At 38.0% G+C, this 17,354-nt stretch overlaps 1 protein-coding gene across 7 annotated transcripts in view; it reads left to right on the top strand.

Annotated features, from left to right (window-relative positions):
- The window catches only part of CNTNAP4 (contactin associated protein like 4), a 259,157-nt gene that overhangs the window by 183,604 nt on the left and 58,199 nt on the right, over positions 1-17,354 (top strand). For all 7 annotated transcript variants that reach the window (XM_029204811.1, XM_029204816.1, XM_029204835.1 and 4 more), the window contains 2 exons: positions 6,086-6,192; positions 9,084-9,203. In XM_029204811.1, coding sequence (XP_029060644.1) covers positions 6,086-6,192; positions 9,084-9,203 — 227 coding nt within the window. The remainder of the gene's footprint in view (positions 1-6,085; positions 6,193-9,083; positions 9,204-17,354) is intronic.

The following is a 17,354-nucleotide window of genomic DNA, read 5'->3' as shown; positions in this document are numbered from 1 at the left end:
GTAATCTAGACCATCAGGTACCAGTAAATCAGAGACCTATGTGGTCAGTTATCAAACTGGCTTTTGCTTCCATGACAGCTGAATAATATTTCAGAGGCATAGGAATTTAACTGGTTGCTATGGTCCTGATGTGTACCTTTAAGAACCCATTACTATCTTCTCTGCAGGGAAAATGAAGAGGAAACTCCCTGTGAAAAAGTTTGGAGCCGTAGTGTTGATAAAGGTGTGAGGATGATCCAGTAGTTTCAATAGGAACTCCAGTACAGGGCATGCTAATGCAAGCTTTGGGCGTTCATTGCAGAGGACAAGTAACTTTTAATATGATAATTGATAGTTAATAATTTTAAAGTATTTTTAGGCATGGGCAACTATAGCCAAATAATCTTGCCAGTCATCAAGGCAGTTATTTTTAATTATTGAGTTCAGTGGAATGTCATAGCCTTTCCAGATTAAAAAAAATTAAGCAATGTGACAAACTTAACCCCAACCGTGTAGTAGTGTTCAATATATATTTTGAGCAAACAGATAAATTCTGAGTTTTTTTAACTTTTTTTTTTTTCATTTTTGGCCGCGTGGGGTCTTCGTTGCTGCGCGCGGGCTTTCTCTAGTTGCGGTGATGAGCGGGGACTACTCTTCGTTGCGGTGTGTGGGCTTCTCATTGCAGTAGCTTCTTTTGTTGCGGAGCACGGGCTCTAGGTGCGTAGGCTTCAGTAGTTGCAGCATGCGGGCTCAGTAGTTGAGGCTCACGGGCTCTAGAGCGCAGGCTCAGTAGCTGTGGCGCACGGGCTTAGTTGCTCCGTGGCATGTGGGATCTTCCCAGACCAGGGCTCGAACCCATGTCCCCTGCATTGGCAGGCAGATTCTTAACCACTGCGCCACCAGGGAAGTCCCAAATTCTGAGTTTTAAAAATAACTTTTTATTTGTATGAAACATTTTATCAACATAAACACACATCTATTATATCTGAAGACCGTTTATCAATGTCTGTTGATCCTGTTTTGAACACTAGTAGATATTATTCTATGTGTAGAAAAAAATAATTATAACCTTATTTAGCAATGGATTAGAAGGCCATCATTTCCTCTCTATGAATATGTGTTTATTTAACTCAATTTGTAGAGAAAGTAATACTTTCTATAATGAAAGATGATAAAGGGAGAATTGAGGCGGTAAACCCCAATTGGCTTGATTTGGGGAATAAATGACAGTGACCATCTCCGTAATTACAGCCACGCCAGCTCAGGAGCGTTAATCCTGATTTTGGGGAAGCCCTGTAGCAAGGCTCCCTGGGCCAGCTCTCTTGAGGTGGGTCTCACTCACAGAAGCAGGGAGCCCTCACCCTCAATGGGTGGGGAGGTTCGGTCATCCACACTGTGAGTGATGGTCATTTTGACCGTCTCAGATCGCAGAACGTTCTTTTGGTACAGGTAGACCCACACCTCTCCAACATGGGTTTCTCTGAAGCTGCCATTTACACAAGGAATCCATCCTGCCTGCTTTCCGGAGGTGCACGCTTGTAAAACAGAGCATGATACAGCACAGTAGGAGAATTATGGTTTCGGTACCACACCTTAAAAACGCTTTTCAGAAGTAGCAAATTATGGATAGATCTTGACTATACATTTTTTAAAGAAAATTTTAGGCTAATGGTAACCCTGGAAATCTTAAAAATAACAGCAAAAACCAACGTACCTTTTAAATTTGTATACCTTTTAAACTTCCAAAAGTATCTCTAAGTTCATTCCATTCTCTTATATTCAGAAGAAAATATGTATCCATCTGTCTTGGTCGTATATGCTATACCTGTTGACATAGCTTCCAAAGCATTATTAAATAGAGACTTAAAAGAAACCCTGTTTACTAGGTTGTATTCTAACTTAACATGAATTAGTATTTAGGTTTGTGTGTGTGTGTGAGTGACTTGTGTAGGGTGATGTGAGTGAGTGAGGGGCCTGGGAATGTGTCTGAATGACCTTACAGGTGTGTGTGTAGGGATGGTGTGGCTGTGTGTGAGCGTGTGCATGTGTGAGTGTACACATGCATGGGTTAATGCTTGAGGACTTGTGTCATTGTGTGTGTCACGACTTGTATGAGTATGTAGGGCGATTTTGGATATGTGAGTGAGCTTATGCATTGTGTGAGAGACTTGTGCAATGACTCTGTTCTAAAATTTATTTTAAATAAATAAATTAATATGTATTTAAATTAATCTTCACAAAAACCCTTAGAATCTGTTCTTAGAGTGTTTGTTTCTTGTAAACATGGAAATAGATGCACAGAGTGGTTAAGTAAGTTGGCTAAGAGGACACGGCTAAAGGCAGAGCCCAGCATCGGATCTAAGCCCCCTGGTTCCAGGAAGTCCCCCTGCGTGCTACCTGCCATGTTGTACCGCTTCCCTGGGAGCACATCAACATGTATTGCGGTTCATGCTTAATCTATGTAGATTAAACACAGAATTTATGGCTTAATAAATTGCAATTGAAACAAACAGGAACATTAAAAATATATTTAAAAATCTGACAGACGGAATTCCCTGGTGGTCCAGTGGTTAGGACTCCGTGCTTTCACTGCCGAAGGGCCGGGTTCAATCCTTTTTTGGGGAACTAAGATCCTGCAAGCCATGAGGCACAGCCAAAAAAAAAACATCTGACAGAATCTTAAACAATGTAGTTCTCTTTTTACTGTAACTAACTTTAAGTTGGATCAAACCTACACATAAAGGTGTACATAAATTTACATACGTGCTCACACTCACACCCACACAGTCATTTACACACATTCTTTATGTGTAAACTAATGTCATTGTACAAATCTCCCACACACATCTATACATGCATATACTCACATATCTCAAAGCCACTTGTCACACACAGTCTACACACAGACACACACACACACACACCTCCTCACTCATTCATCCATACACAAGCACACTCACACACCTACTCTCATAGACCCATAGCATCTTTACACACGCACCTGCACACTCATAAGATCATTCCTATACTCTTTACACACTCACACTTTTCTTACTCACAGACACACACACACACACACACACACAGTCATCTAGAAGCCCTCCCCTTGTCCTCTGTGGACCTGCAAGGAAATCTGGGTGGGGGCTGACTGAGGCTGATGGCCATCAGTCCCTCGATAGAGGTGAGGATAGAACTGCAAAGGGAGCTGTCCTCTATGTCCCCATGTCTTGGGGCAGAAACCCAAGTGGGAGTGGGGTAGGGGTGACAATTGTTAAGGGCATAAATATTTATTAAGTTGCTTGGACCTAAACCACTTATTAAGCAATAGTATTAAGGAAATCTTTTGATATCAACCTTTTAACAATATCAACTGGGGCTTCCCTGGTGGCACAGTGGTTAAGAATCCACCTGCCTATGCAGGGGACATGGGTTCGAGCCCTGGTCCAGGAAGATCCCACATGCCATGAAGCAACTAAGCCCGTGCACCACCACTACTGAGCCTGCACTCTAGAGCCTGTAGGCCATGACTACTGATCCCACATGCCACAACTACAGAAGCCTGTGTGCCTAGAGCCCGTGCTCCGTAACAAGAGAAGCCTGCGCCCTGCAACGAAGAGTAGCCCCCACTCACCGCAACTAGAGAAAACCCGCACACAGCAACAAAGACCCAACACAGCCATAAATAAATAAAATCATACACGCCACTTCATTTTGGGGCATGTTGATATATTCATTTGTTTGTGTTCTACTTTGTATTGAAATGACTCTCAGGGAGAAAAGTATAAAAGATAATTGTTTAAAACCTTTAGTGAGAATCAGTACTTCACTATACAATGTAGTTTGCCATAGGTTACTAGTAGTCAAACAGAACTACTATATGATGAATTTAAATAAAATCCACAATCCAGTCTTTCACATTGTAATTTAAAAATATGAAAAGTCAAGTCTAACAGGAATCTAGGAAAATGGACACAGTATCTTTTGCAGCAGATCAAATAGAAATAGTACATGTATCCCAATAGATTCATTCTTTAGAATTTTAGGTGTAGTCACTTATATCTGCCCCGTTTTAAAACATTGTTCAAGGTCTGTTAAAGAAAAGCCTTCTCTGTCCTTTTCTTTTCTGATTACCAATTAGAATTGTTTTTGTGTTAATTTTATTTTAAAAATTCCCTCTTTCTTCTAGATTGTTATTGATTTGAAATGCTTAAAAAATTAAATACCTCTTTAAATATTCTTTGAATAGATTCCTGTGAATCTATAAAAATGCTAAAATACATATAAACTTAATTGGCATGGAAAGATGCCCATTATTTATTTTTGAATCCTTAAAAAGGTTGTAAAGTAGCGTGTACTTTATGATTACATTTATGAACATAATACATTATACACACACATATATGTTTATAGTGGTAATTTTTATATATTGAAATTATAAATTATGTTTCTTCTCTATTGTTTCCTATATTGTTTGATTTCTGTACAGTGGATATCTATTTTTTATAATCAGGAAAAGCAGTAACATTATTTTCAGTTAAAATTGGGAAAATCCTAAAAGCAAAACATGAAGTTCCCAGTCTTAGTTTTAAAAAAGGAGGTGGCAGAAACTTCATCAAGAATATATTCTTGACGGGTTTTGTAATTTATTTATTTTTTTATTCTGGGGTGAATGAGAGCATTGGTCTCAATATAACTTTCAATTTAAATTCTAAAAAGCATCAGTTATTTGATCAGGGCTCTTTGAGTTGATACCAGAAGCTCTTCAACTGTTTTGTCCAGGGTACCTTAATGTATTTCAGTAATTTTTTCACAGTGTCCTAAGCCAAAAGATATAACTAACGTTTTCATTTAAACAGTGGCTTAGTTCCAGGCAACTTTATAAGTGTTCATGTCCTAACACTTTATTTATTTTAATTAATTAGTTAATTTATTTATTTTTGGATCTTCATTGCTGTGCGTGGGCTTTCTGTAGTTGAGGTGCGCAGGCTTCTCATTGTGGTGGCTTCTCTTGTTCCAGAGCACAGGCTCTCTGTGTGTGGGCTTCAGTAGTTGTGGCTTGTGGGCTCTAGAGCGCAGGCTCAGTAGTTGTGGCGCACGGGCTTAGTTGCTCTGCAGCATGTAGGATCTTCCTGGACCAGGGCTTGAACCCTTGTCCCCTGCCTTGGCAGGTGGATTCTCAACCACTGTACCACCAGGGAAGCCCTGTCCTAACAATTTAGAAACCTTTTAAAAAGTAATTTATACGTATATTACTTTTATATATTTTTAAAATTATGTATATAAAATTTGAAAAATATTTTAAGTTTATTTTTAATGTAGTGTACAACCTTTCAAAGCTTGGGATCAGATCAGACACTGCTACCCTTACTTTTGTTCAACTTGATTTCACATGGTGTTACTTTTTAACAACTACTAAGACTCCAGCTTCTCAAAGATAGGACATGATTAAGTGGAATGTATTACTATTTAATGTTAAAATTTAACTACCTCAAGCTAATAAGTTGCACAGTGCTGGACAGATGTCGAGTATGGCTGTATTTCTCTTAAAAATTTAAGATATCCGGGAGCCCCTGTGATTTTGATGCAGCATCCTAATGCACCCTGACCCACTGCTTGGAGTTTGTGCATCTATGCTGTGCCTCTTCAGCATTCCTGGATGTATACACCAAGTGAAGAGAGATGTCCCTCCCTCCCACTTCCTTCTTTCCTTCTCTCTTCTTTATTCCCTCTTCCTCTGAATATTCAGTATAGTAAATCAGTATGATTCAATGTTGTTATTTTCTGTAAACTGTTGATGTTTCTGACAACATATTGAATTAGTGTTATGTCACTAGGGAAAAGAAAGGGCTATGATATAGTACGACATGTTGAAAATTAAGCAGTCACAGCTACCTGAGAATTGGTTGAAACCTGATGAATTTATTGATCTAAGGTTTAGTTTTGTGATTAAGGTACCATAACGACAAATGGAATGACCATTAGTCACGCGGTATTTACTCGTTAGGTTACTGTTGACATTATTCTTTCACATGATCATGTATAAATCGGCAGTATTTTGTGATTTCTCAAAATGAATAGTAGTAATTGTATCTGCACCTTCTTTTAGGTGTTTGCCCAACTATTGCGAACACGGTGGTCAATGTTCCCAGACCTGGGACACCTTTCACTGCAACTGTACAAACACTGGATACAGGGGAGCAACTTGCCACAACTGTAAGCCACATACACCTGTGGTTCTTGCCTCTGTCCTGATTCCCTTATTTATTTCCCTTTTTTGTTGTTGTTGTGTGTATATATGTCCATGTGTGTACAACCCTGGATCTTATTAGCATTCAGTTGATTTCTAGTTTATTTTTAGTCCACACTTCTTTTCATAAAGTAGTCAAGGTAGCTTACAGAAGCACATAAAATAAAGCAAGACAGAAAAGAGTAAGAGAGCTGGTAAGGGGAAAACACGTGTAGAAAACAAAGGTAGCTAAGGATAAGCATAAAATACAGTGCAGAATAGGTGATCCTTCAGTTCTCTTGCAACTCCACTAATAAGGATGATGAGAATAAGGATGGTAGAAATGGAATTAATCATAATAGTTAATTTTATTGAGTATTTTCTAAATGCCAGGTACTGCTCTAGTATTTTACATGTCCCAACTTATTTAATTCTGATGACCACCTTGCTAGGTGGCTGTAGTCATTGTTATTATCCCTAGTTTACTAGGTTACAGGGAGAGATTAATCACCATGCCCAGAAGCTCCTGAAATAGTTGAGGCACAGTGAGAATGTGAACGCTTGCAATTATGCTCCAGAGGCTGGGACCACAACCAAATACTCTTTTCCTGTGTTAGAAGCTGTTCATTTTTTTCCTGGTGGAAAGTTTTGCATGTGTCATAAGACTCATGTCATTTTCTTGTCTACTTGTTCAGGACGTGGGATGGGGAGACCCAAATGCCCATTTTTTCCTTCCCATTTTTTCATATTGTTGCTGACATTGCTGAGCAGCTTAACTCTCAGTACTATTGGCCCGTAGCCATGACTTCAGGCAAGGGCGCTAGGTGCAGTCCCACTCTAGTCTCTTCACTGTGCACTGCTTTGTACTCCTGCTGGAGTTGAGATTGGAATCCTGAGCTCCCACCCCTGGAGGCTCCACAAGGGACTCTCAGAAGTCCTGACTCAGGGCTGGAGAGGGCGTGAGCAGGGGCAGCGGGACCTTCTGGCCTCACCCTTGTGCCTTCACCACTGCAGCCAGTCTTTCCTGGGGCATCAGCTTGTGTGGGTTGGAGTGCCTCATAAGAACAGGAAGAACGCCTGCTGTCCCTCAAGCCAGGGCCAAGTTACTTGTCCCAAGTCACCAGCAGCAAAGGGACGGTGTATTTTAATTCTTCATATCCGGTATCATCCCAATTGTAGTAACTAACTCAAAACAGAAAGCTAATAGAATGTGTTTTAATTGACTATTTGTTTATTTTCAACTGTTATCAATGACCAAATCTAAATATGAACACAAACATCTCTGAGCCAAAAAAATCAGACGGTGAATAAATAACGTATTTTCATCTGTGGCCCACAATGTGATCCAATCATTGAGTTAACTTATTAGGTTCTTGAGCAGGTAGTCTAAAGGAGCCGAAGAGTTTTGCCAATGACCATTCTGGGAAATGGGGCCAGGATGATAAACCCAATTATAATGAAGCCATCAGTATCGTTAGCCTGAGTTGAGGGAGGGTGAGTGATGGGGGTCTTTTAAAAGGTTTTACTAGAAAATAATATGTTAAACAGTCATGTTATAAAAAGCCAAGTAATACACATAAAGCAAAAGTACTCCCAGTTACCCTCATGCAATTGTGTCCTTTCTAATACCAGCCCTCTCTGCAAAGTTATGTTTATATCCCAGCCTCTTTCAAAGAATTTATCAACGCATATATACGTGTATAGTAATAGTATATATAGTAATATATAAATGAACCATTTTCATATGCCCACTTCACTGCACAAAATACAAATGTGACTAGAAACCAATCCATCTTATATTTCTGTCTGTGTAGTATACAATAGCAATAAAATAAAACCAAGAAACTGTGGAGGAGTAGAGAAGTAAATATGTATGATTATCTGAAATCTCTGTAACATTGAGAAAATTAGTTACGTTATTTCATATGATCTAAAAACTCATTAACATAATTTTGAAAATTTAGAATAGATCACGGAATGATATTCAGGGGATGGTTTATTTCTCATTTCACAAAATTAAAAGCTTGATGGAAATCACCATTACATTTGGCCAAGTGTTCAATGAGATGAGTGCATCATATACAGTTGTTAATATCAAACCTTGTACATGGCAAATATATAATTGTGTAATTAAAAACATCCAATTATGGATCAAAACACACTGAGACCACTTGAGGGCATATATTTTATATTTCTTCTGCTTTGAATTTTAATTGTCTTAAATTCTCATTACAGAGCATTAGAGAAAGTTTCTTATGTAAATTACTTCTTAAATTATTCACGAGAAGCTTTGTAAATCATATTTGTTTTATGGAGAAAAGGATTTTACCTATAGATAATTTTATGTGAGAAAGGAGACTAGTTAAAGCATTATTTAAAACTTTTCTATTGCATAATTTTTGAATAACAGCAGATTATTTAAGGAGATTACACTGTTGTGCTTCACATGTTAGGTTATTACAAGGTGATACTAGAATTAGAAATTCCAGAATGGTTGTCAAAAGATCCATTTGGATGCCTGTCCAAAATGGAAGTCACATTATACTTATAAGGATCTTAACATTTAAAACACCTACCATCTCCTTTGTTGTTTTACCTAATGTAAAAATGAACTAAATTTTTATTCTCATATTCCTTTAATCATAAAAAGAAATGCCATAAAATACAATCTCATTCTTCCTTTTTTCTATCTAACCTTCTTTCAACCATAATAACTTAAAAAATGAGTTTTGTTTTAAAGTGTGTGTTACCTTTTCTCCTGGTCAGTAATGTACATACAAATTTCAAGACTTGGAGTATTCTGTGTCCAAATTAAAATTAAAGAAATTAATTTTATACTAGTTCACTTATGATGATACTTTTTTTTTTTTTTTTACAGCTATCTATGAGCAGTCATGTGAAGCCTATAAGCATAGAGGAAATACTTCAGGATTTTACTACATAGATGCAGATGGAAGTGGTCCCCTGGAACCATTTCTTCTATATTGCAATATGACTGGTGAGTTAATCAATTTTCATTTAATAGTTAAATTTTAAACACACAAAATTAAAATGAAACAAGTAAGAGGTTGACATAATTTGCAACTTGATTAAAATGTATATTGTTCAGTAGAAGAACTTAAAGTAAATCTTTAAAAAATAGTTTAATGGTGGTGATTTAAAATGTCATTATTTTCTATGCATGTGGTATCTGTGTAGAACATCTAATAATAAATGTATCTTACTAAGTCCCAAAACAAAAAGGATAGACTTTATTCCTCTTAGAAGATTGATACACACCATATGATTTCACTTATAAGTAGAATCTAGAAAACAAAACAAATGAACAAGCATAACAAAAGAGAAACAGACTCACAGATACAGAGAACAAACAAGTGGTTGCCCAAGGGGAGGGGAGTAGGGGGATGAAAAAAAAAAAATGTAACAACTGTGGTAATGAATGTTAATTAGCTTGATTATGGTGAGCATTTCACAATGTATATTCATATGAAACCATCACTTACATACCTTAAATATATACAATTTTTGCCAACATAAAGTGGAAAAATATTTTAAATAATAATAATAAAAGAAAGAAGATTGATACACATGAAAGCTTTGAAAATATTTTCTTTTTAAATTTGGGCAAAAATGAATTTTATTCTTGAATTCTTTACTAACATAAACTTAAAGAGGAATTAATAGTCTTGGAATATGTGTTTGATTAAATTCAACATCCATTCATGATAAAGAGAAAATGAAAACTCAGTAAATTACCAATAGAAGAAAATTTCCTTAATTTGTTAAAGAGGACCCATAAAAAAACCTACAGCACATATCACAGTTTATTGTGAAATATTGAAAACTTTACCCCTGTTACCAACATTAACACAAAGATGCCTGCTATTATCCTTCTGTTCACCATTGTTTTGGAGGTCCTAGCCAGTGCAATAAAGCAAGAGAAAGAAATGAAAGATATATGTACTGGAAAGGAAGAACTATGACTCTCATTATTTGTAGATGGCCAGGTTATGTATTGAGAGTATTCTCAACAATCTACAGACTAACTATTAAAAGTTAGGATGATCACTAGATATCAAGTTAATGTAAAAATTAATTTCATTTTTGTATACCAGCAATTAAAATGAAATTTTAGAAGATTCTATTTTCAGTAGCATCAAAAACCTCAAATACATGGTAATAAATCTTAAAAAAGATGTGTACAACTTTTATACAGGTAAGTGTAAAATACTCTTGAGATAAATTAAATCCTAAATAAGTGGAGAAATATGAAAGTTTCCTTGATTGGAAAACTCAATACGGTGGTATAAACGTCAGTTCTTCCCAACTAGGTATTGATTCAGTGCAAACCTTAATTAAAATTTCAGCAGTGTGTTTGTTCATTCGTGTAATTTTTTTGGTGAAAATTGGCAAACAGATTCTACAATTTATCAGTAAATTTGAAGGGACAAGAAGAACCAAATCAATCTTAAAGAGTAAAGTTGGAGGACTCAACTCTACCAGATATAATATAGACATTATATTGATAGGCTAAGTAAAACAGCATGTAATTGACACAAGGATAAACAAATAGACCAATGAAGCAACACAGAGAATCTATAAACAGACTCCCTCATATATGGATAGTTGATTCATTGCAAAGGTGGCACTGATGAACAGTGAAGGAAAGATGGTCTTTTCAACAAGTGGTGCTGGGGAAAATTGTCTGTAAATATTGTAAAAAAGACTGTTGATCCCTTCACCGTCAAACACAAATAGATTCTGGATGAATCGTGCAGTCCAGTGTAGTGGCCACTAGCAACAAATGCCTATTTAGATTCACATTTAATTAAAATTAATTAATATAACTAAATGACTTGAAACAAATTTTCAAGTTCAAGTTAATTCATTAAAATAAGATTAAATTAAAAGCCAATTCCTCAGTCTCACTAGCCACATTTTAACTGCTCCATAGCCATCTGTTCCATCATTGGAAAAAGTTTACATTGGATAGCGCTGTGTCAGGAAGTCAGCATTTCATGGAGCAAAATAAGCAGAAAAAAGGAAATATGAAATTGAAGCAGGAGGCTTGGCAGAGGAGGATTTACTACTTAAAATCTGGCAGTGAATATCTAGGGAAAGAGCCTTCCGGGCAGAGAAAATAGGAAGTGCTAAGTCCTGAGAGAGGTGATCTCACCAGGTGTGTTCAGAAAACAGCAGCAGATGAAGTGTGACTGGAGTATGGTGAGTAATCTGGGAGTAGTAGGAGAGCAAGAGGGAATCAAGTGGGCGGGGGCAGGAGAGGAAGAGTCATGGGTCCTTACAACATGTAAGGTCTCTGGTTTTTACCCTGAATGAGCTCAGAAGACATTGGAGAGTTTTAAGCAATGGTAGATGCAATCTGACTTCCTTTAATAAAATCATGATTGCTCCTGTGTTGGGAAATGCCTATCTAGGAGCAGGGGTAGAAAGGAGTTAGAAAATGTGTGTGTGTGTGTGTGTGTGTGTGTGTGTGTGTACCAAATACGTACATACATATAGATAAGATGTATATGTATAATTGGAGTTTGGAAGTCTGTTTGGAGACCAAGTTCAAGTAACGCAAGAATCCAGGGAAAAGCTGGAGATGGTGGGTTGTACTGGTTGATACAATGTAGATGGTGGACAGAGATTAAATTTTCTCATTGAGTATGTGTGAGGAATGAGAAAACAAAAGGAACCAAAAAAATAACACCACATTTTTGGCTTGGGCAAATTGGAGTGATTAAGTTGCCATTATTTGAGATGTGGTCAGAGAAGGTTTGAAGGGAAAGATAACGAGCTCAGTTTTACACATTTTGAGTTGGAGATGTCTGTTACACATTCAAATGTGGAACTGAGAAGCCAGTTGAATATGTGAGCAACAGTTCCTTTGTATTAATGTGTAATTCTGAAAACTGCAGGGTAGTGGTAAAACCTTGGCCACAAATATTCGGGAAAATTACTATAGAATGTGTCTTAGAGATTTTTCATATAACACAACCAGGTGGCTTCTGTTTGCTGTCACCATCGTTGAGGACGCTACCTGTCTTAGTCTGTTTAGTGTTGTAGCAGAATGCCACAGACTGGGTAGCTTATAAACAATAGAAATATTTCTCACAGTTTTAGAGGATGGGAAGTCCTAGGTCATGGTGCCAGCATTGTCAGGTGAGGGCTGTCTTCCAGATTTCAGACTTCTTGTATCCTCACATGATAGAAGGAGCTCTGTGGGGTCTCTTTTATAAGAGCACTAATCCCATTCATGAGGGCTCCTCCCTCTTGACCTCATGACCTCCCAGAGGTGCCACCTACTAAAACCATTACCTTTGGGGGTTAGTGATTCAACATATGAATTTTAGTGGGGGACACAAACATTCAGACCATAGCACCGCTCCAAATGCCAAAGCAACCTGAGACAGCTGATGACTCTTACATGTTTATCTCCTCAGTGAAATTCCCCAGTCGGCACAGCACCGACTCCCAGGTAGTGCCCTGAGGCAGGGGGGTTAGGGTAAGACGATAAAATCAGTGTTTTTAAAAATCTTCCCATTTGATGCTTTTGTGCACCCAGGTTTGGGAGTGGCTGTTTTCGACCTGTGGTTCTCAAACTTTAGAGAACACCCCGCTCTATTATGTGAGAATTGAACATAATAAATGTGAGAAGACTTCACAGAGAGAAAAGGAAAATTTTGCAAATGAAAGATATGAATTTAAGTGTCAAATAACTTTCTGATTTTTTCTGTTTGTGTTGTGAGCGAGATTTAACAGTCTATCGCTGCATCCCTGTGAATCCTGCGTTCCCACAAAAGCACCCTGAACTATTCATATGCACATGCTTTATGAAGTTTTGATTCTGCGATTCAGATGCCTCTAAGTATCTGTAATCTTTAAAGCTTTAAGTAATATCACACACACACACACACACACACACACACACAGAGTTCTCATCTGTGATAGTAATGTTCTGTAAAGTAACCACAGACACTTGAATTAGTGAATACTGAACCATTGCTCCCAGGGAATTACAGTAAGATTAGGTTCCTGCATGCCTCTGGTCATAGTATTCTCATCAACTGATCAATATATAACCTTGTTTTACTAGTGTTTCAGACTAAAGACACCTTATTTAACACATACTGTTGATTCATTAACATTGAACTCACAACCAATAGCACCAGAACTCTTACCTGAAGGAGGCTTTTCTATCACATGTGTTCTCAGAAGGCACATCACAGCCTTCTTGTGCTTGGGAACCCTGGACAGCTCTTCAGCTCTATGCTTGGAGACCACTTTAAATAGTGAAATCACCAAGCACAAAGACCATGGCACAAATAGGATATGTGTTTACAGTATGAGAGCTGAAGCAAGGAGTCAGAGTGTGGCTCTGTTCAACTTCAGCTGGGCAGCTGAAATTCATATTGGGCAACTCGGTTTTTTTGCTTTGTGTCTACAGACAAACAAGAGCACCTCAAGAACTGATTTTGGGATTCATATAAATTTTGGTGAGTAGGCAGATTCACAAATGATGAGAATCTGCAGGTAATGAGGATGGACTGTATACACATACACGCATGCCTACATTATGTTTATTATGCATAATAATTCAGTGATTTATAGGCCATGTACATTTTTCATGACCATCTAAATGGTAGGGAAATTATTAATTTCATTTTATTGAATGAATTATTTCATTTCTATTAAATCAACATTTACCTTGTCATATTACTAATATGCCTATTTTAGTTACCTGAGTCTCAACTCTGCAATTCGAAGAAGTAGATTTATGTATATATACACACACAGAGGTTAAAGGTGCTTTAGCAAAATTATCAAAAAGTATTGATGAAAAAGAGGATATTCACAAAACTTAAAGCCATTTGAAGAGCAAGCAGTGGACAGAGACACAGATAATCCAGTTAGGAAACAGGGAAGTATCTTCAGAAGCTCCGGAATATTGAAACATATTCAAACGAAAGTGACAGTCCCAGAGTGTAACAGCCCAGTGAAAAATGCACATTATAACTTGAAACTTTGCTTACTGTTGTGGTTTTGCAAATGCGGAAACCAAGTCTCAAGGGCAGACTAAGGAATATCATTAGGGATAGATCAAGACATCAAACCTTGGTCCCGTCTCCTAGCCTGAAAATGTTTCCACTAGAAAAGACTACATTCTACCAATGTCTCATTGCTTGTAGCCAATAACATATCCTCAAGGTACAGAAATCAGGTATACCAATTATGAAGGCAAGACAAAATGCTGAATTGGCAGCTTGCAAATGTGTAACTGAAAAAAAAAAAGTTCTTAGTCTAGAATTACTGTTCAACAGATGATTCCACAGGGATTTAAATATCTTTAAGCATTACAAGCTAAAAGATACAAAGAAAATCCCTTTTGAATGGATAATTTCCTATAATATGTTAAAAACTGAAAATTCTTTCTAAGCAGAATATTCTAAATATAATTTTAAAATAATTAGGATAATATGAATCCCAGTGGTCGTCTCTGTTGAAATGTATAGGGCTTTTTTGTTCTTCTTGTACGCTAAAGCCATTGCTTTCTCTGTAAAGAAATAGTTTTATGTTCAAGAAATGTCTCAGCATCAAATATTGTACTGTAAGGACAGTTGTTTCAGCACAGAGAAATTGCTGAGAGGTATAGCCGTGGCTTTTTAACTTTTGTGAAAATAATTATGGTTTTTTTTTTTAAATATCATTCCTTATTTTTTATTAATTTATTTATTTTTGCTGTGTTGGGTCTTCGTTTCTGTGCAATTGCTTTTTCTAGTTGTGGCAAGCGGGGGCCACTCTTAATCGCGGTGCGCGGGCCTCTCACTATCGCGGCCCCTCCTATTGCGGAGCACAGGCTCCAGACGCGCAGGCTCAGCAGTTGTGGCTCACAGGCCTAGCCGCTCCGCGGCATGCGAGATCCTCCCAGACCAGGGCTCGAACCCGTGTCCCCCGTATTAGCAGGCAGACTCCCAACGACTGCGCCACCAGGGAATCCCTAATTCTATGGTTTAAAGTCACCTTTTCCCAGTGCCCCACTACCAAGACTCCTGGATTTAGTTTCACTGACTCAGTAAGTTTAGAGACCAAGGTCTACTCTATTAAATCCAAGCTCCCCATGTGATTCTGGGATAGGGGCCCCTGAGACCCTTTCATGAGAAGTCTGGAGAGTGTTAAGACTTCCCTGGTGGTGCAGTGGTTAAGAAGCCACCTGCCAATGCAGGGGATACGGGTTGGAGCCCTGTTCTGGGAAGATCCCACATGCCTCAGAGCAACTAAGCCCGGGCACCGCAATTAGTGAGCCTGTCTTCTAGAGCCCGCGGGCCACAACTACTGAGCCCACGTACCACAACTACTGAGCCCGTGCGCCTAGAGCCCATGCTCCACAACAAGAGAGGCCACCACAATGAGAAGCCCGCGCGCCGCAACAAAGAGTAGCCCCCACTCGCTGCAACTAGAGAAAAGCCTGCGCAACAAAGACCCAACGCAGCCAAAAGTAAATAAATACATTTATTAAAAAAAAAAAGACATAATAGCAAAACTATCTTTACTTTAGGGATTTCAATAGTAAAGACCTTCTTAATAGCTATGAGAGTTGATAACTCACTATCGTTATTCAAATGCAGCCTTGTTTACATCATGTTTTGCTCTAGGATGCTAGCTTTTCTTTCATCTCCCAGCTTTCCTTAACACAGCACTTCCTACCCACTCTTACACTCTTTATCACCTCTATCACCCGCAGCTATTAATCCTGAAGGAACACATACTCTGCAACTGTGTTGCTTAAACAGCATGTTTTTTCTTTACACTGTTATCACACAGCAGTCAGCCCAAGATAAATCAAGTTCTTAATCGCTCAGTTGCTTTACATACAATCTATATGTTAGAAATCACTTTCAGGGAGAGACACCAGTAAACCCAAACTGCCTTTCAATGTTTTAGTATATATATTAATTTCATAGATTTTCTGCTGTCTCTTCTTATTTCCCTGTGTTTCCTTACCTTGACAACTCTCTTTGCACTTGGTAAAGGATAATTTTCCAAACAATGACATCACGACACTCACACAGATAGAAAAATAAAAGCTAAAAATCACGTTTTGAAGATCTTGTTTAATGTTTAACCTTATTCCTGAGGAAACTGGTAAGATGTTACAGTCAGTTCAAAGAGGATTCAAAGAACAGACATATCCATACATCAGTAATGCTGAAGTGACTGGGCCAAGGGAGGCAAAACTGGCTTCTTCCCTAGTGGAGGAGCCCATCGACCTCTACCAGGTTGAATTTCCTGGTCTGTAGACAGAATTACTTGTAAGGAAACAATGCCTTGCTTGCTAAGCAAAACAAATAGCAAAAAAACTGGAAGTCTGTGTTAAAGGATAATTTAATGTAAATATGTCTTAGAGATAGTGGATTTCCCTGGAGGGATTTGAAGCTTATCTCCCCCAGAGGTATTTACCTACATTGTAAAACCTAAGAACTTGACCGCCCTCTCCTCAGAGATTTGTTGCATTCCAGAGTTCCTCTCTCACTCTTTGTCAGGGTGGAGATGTGCCAGCCATCCTCTATAAGCTCCAAGTCTTGTAATTTGGGGGTCCCTCTCTCGTGGTACAACTGCAGTAGGCTTAGGTGCATCTGGCACTCACTGCATCTAGAGAGAGTGAGAGAGTTAAAGATAAATAGATACAATGTGTATAGAAGGCAAGATAACTTGTTAGCTTGCAAGTGGGATGTCTCATACCCTTCACAGTTTCAGCCTTATCATTACTTTGCAGCTGCATCAGATGTCTCCTATTTACAAAGTTCTAAAATAGTTAAGAGGCAATGAAAATCTCAGAGCCACCACAGAATGACAACCAGATAACCTGGAAGGCTGTGCTCTAGTCTGGACAGCACTTTGTTTTTATTCATTCACATGTTTATTCCTTCAGTGACTAATGTCTTTTTCAGCACTTGCCAAGCCCACGTGCCGGAGATACTATAGTTAGCAAATCAGAACCTATCAGTGTAGTTAGCAAATCAGAACCTATCAGTCTTCTAATAGTGGAAAAACCGATAGATTAAATCACAAAATACTGAATTATGCATTGTGAAGGCTACTTTTTTGTAGTTGTAATTTCTAAATAGGTATTTGTAGAAATATCAGA

This window comes from Monodon monoceros, unplaced genomic scaffold, assembly GCF_005190385.1.
Source record: "Monodon monoceros isolate NGI ecotype Baffin Bay Population unplaced genomic scaffold, NGI_Narwhal_1 Super_Scaffold_10, whole genome shotgun sequence".
Lineage (NCBI taxonomy): Eukaryota > Metazoa > Chordata > Mammalia > Artiodactyla > Monodontidae > Monodon > Monodon monoceros.
This window is presented reverse-complemented; position numbering and strand designations above follow the sequence as displayed.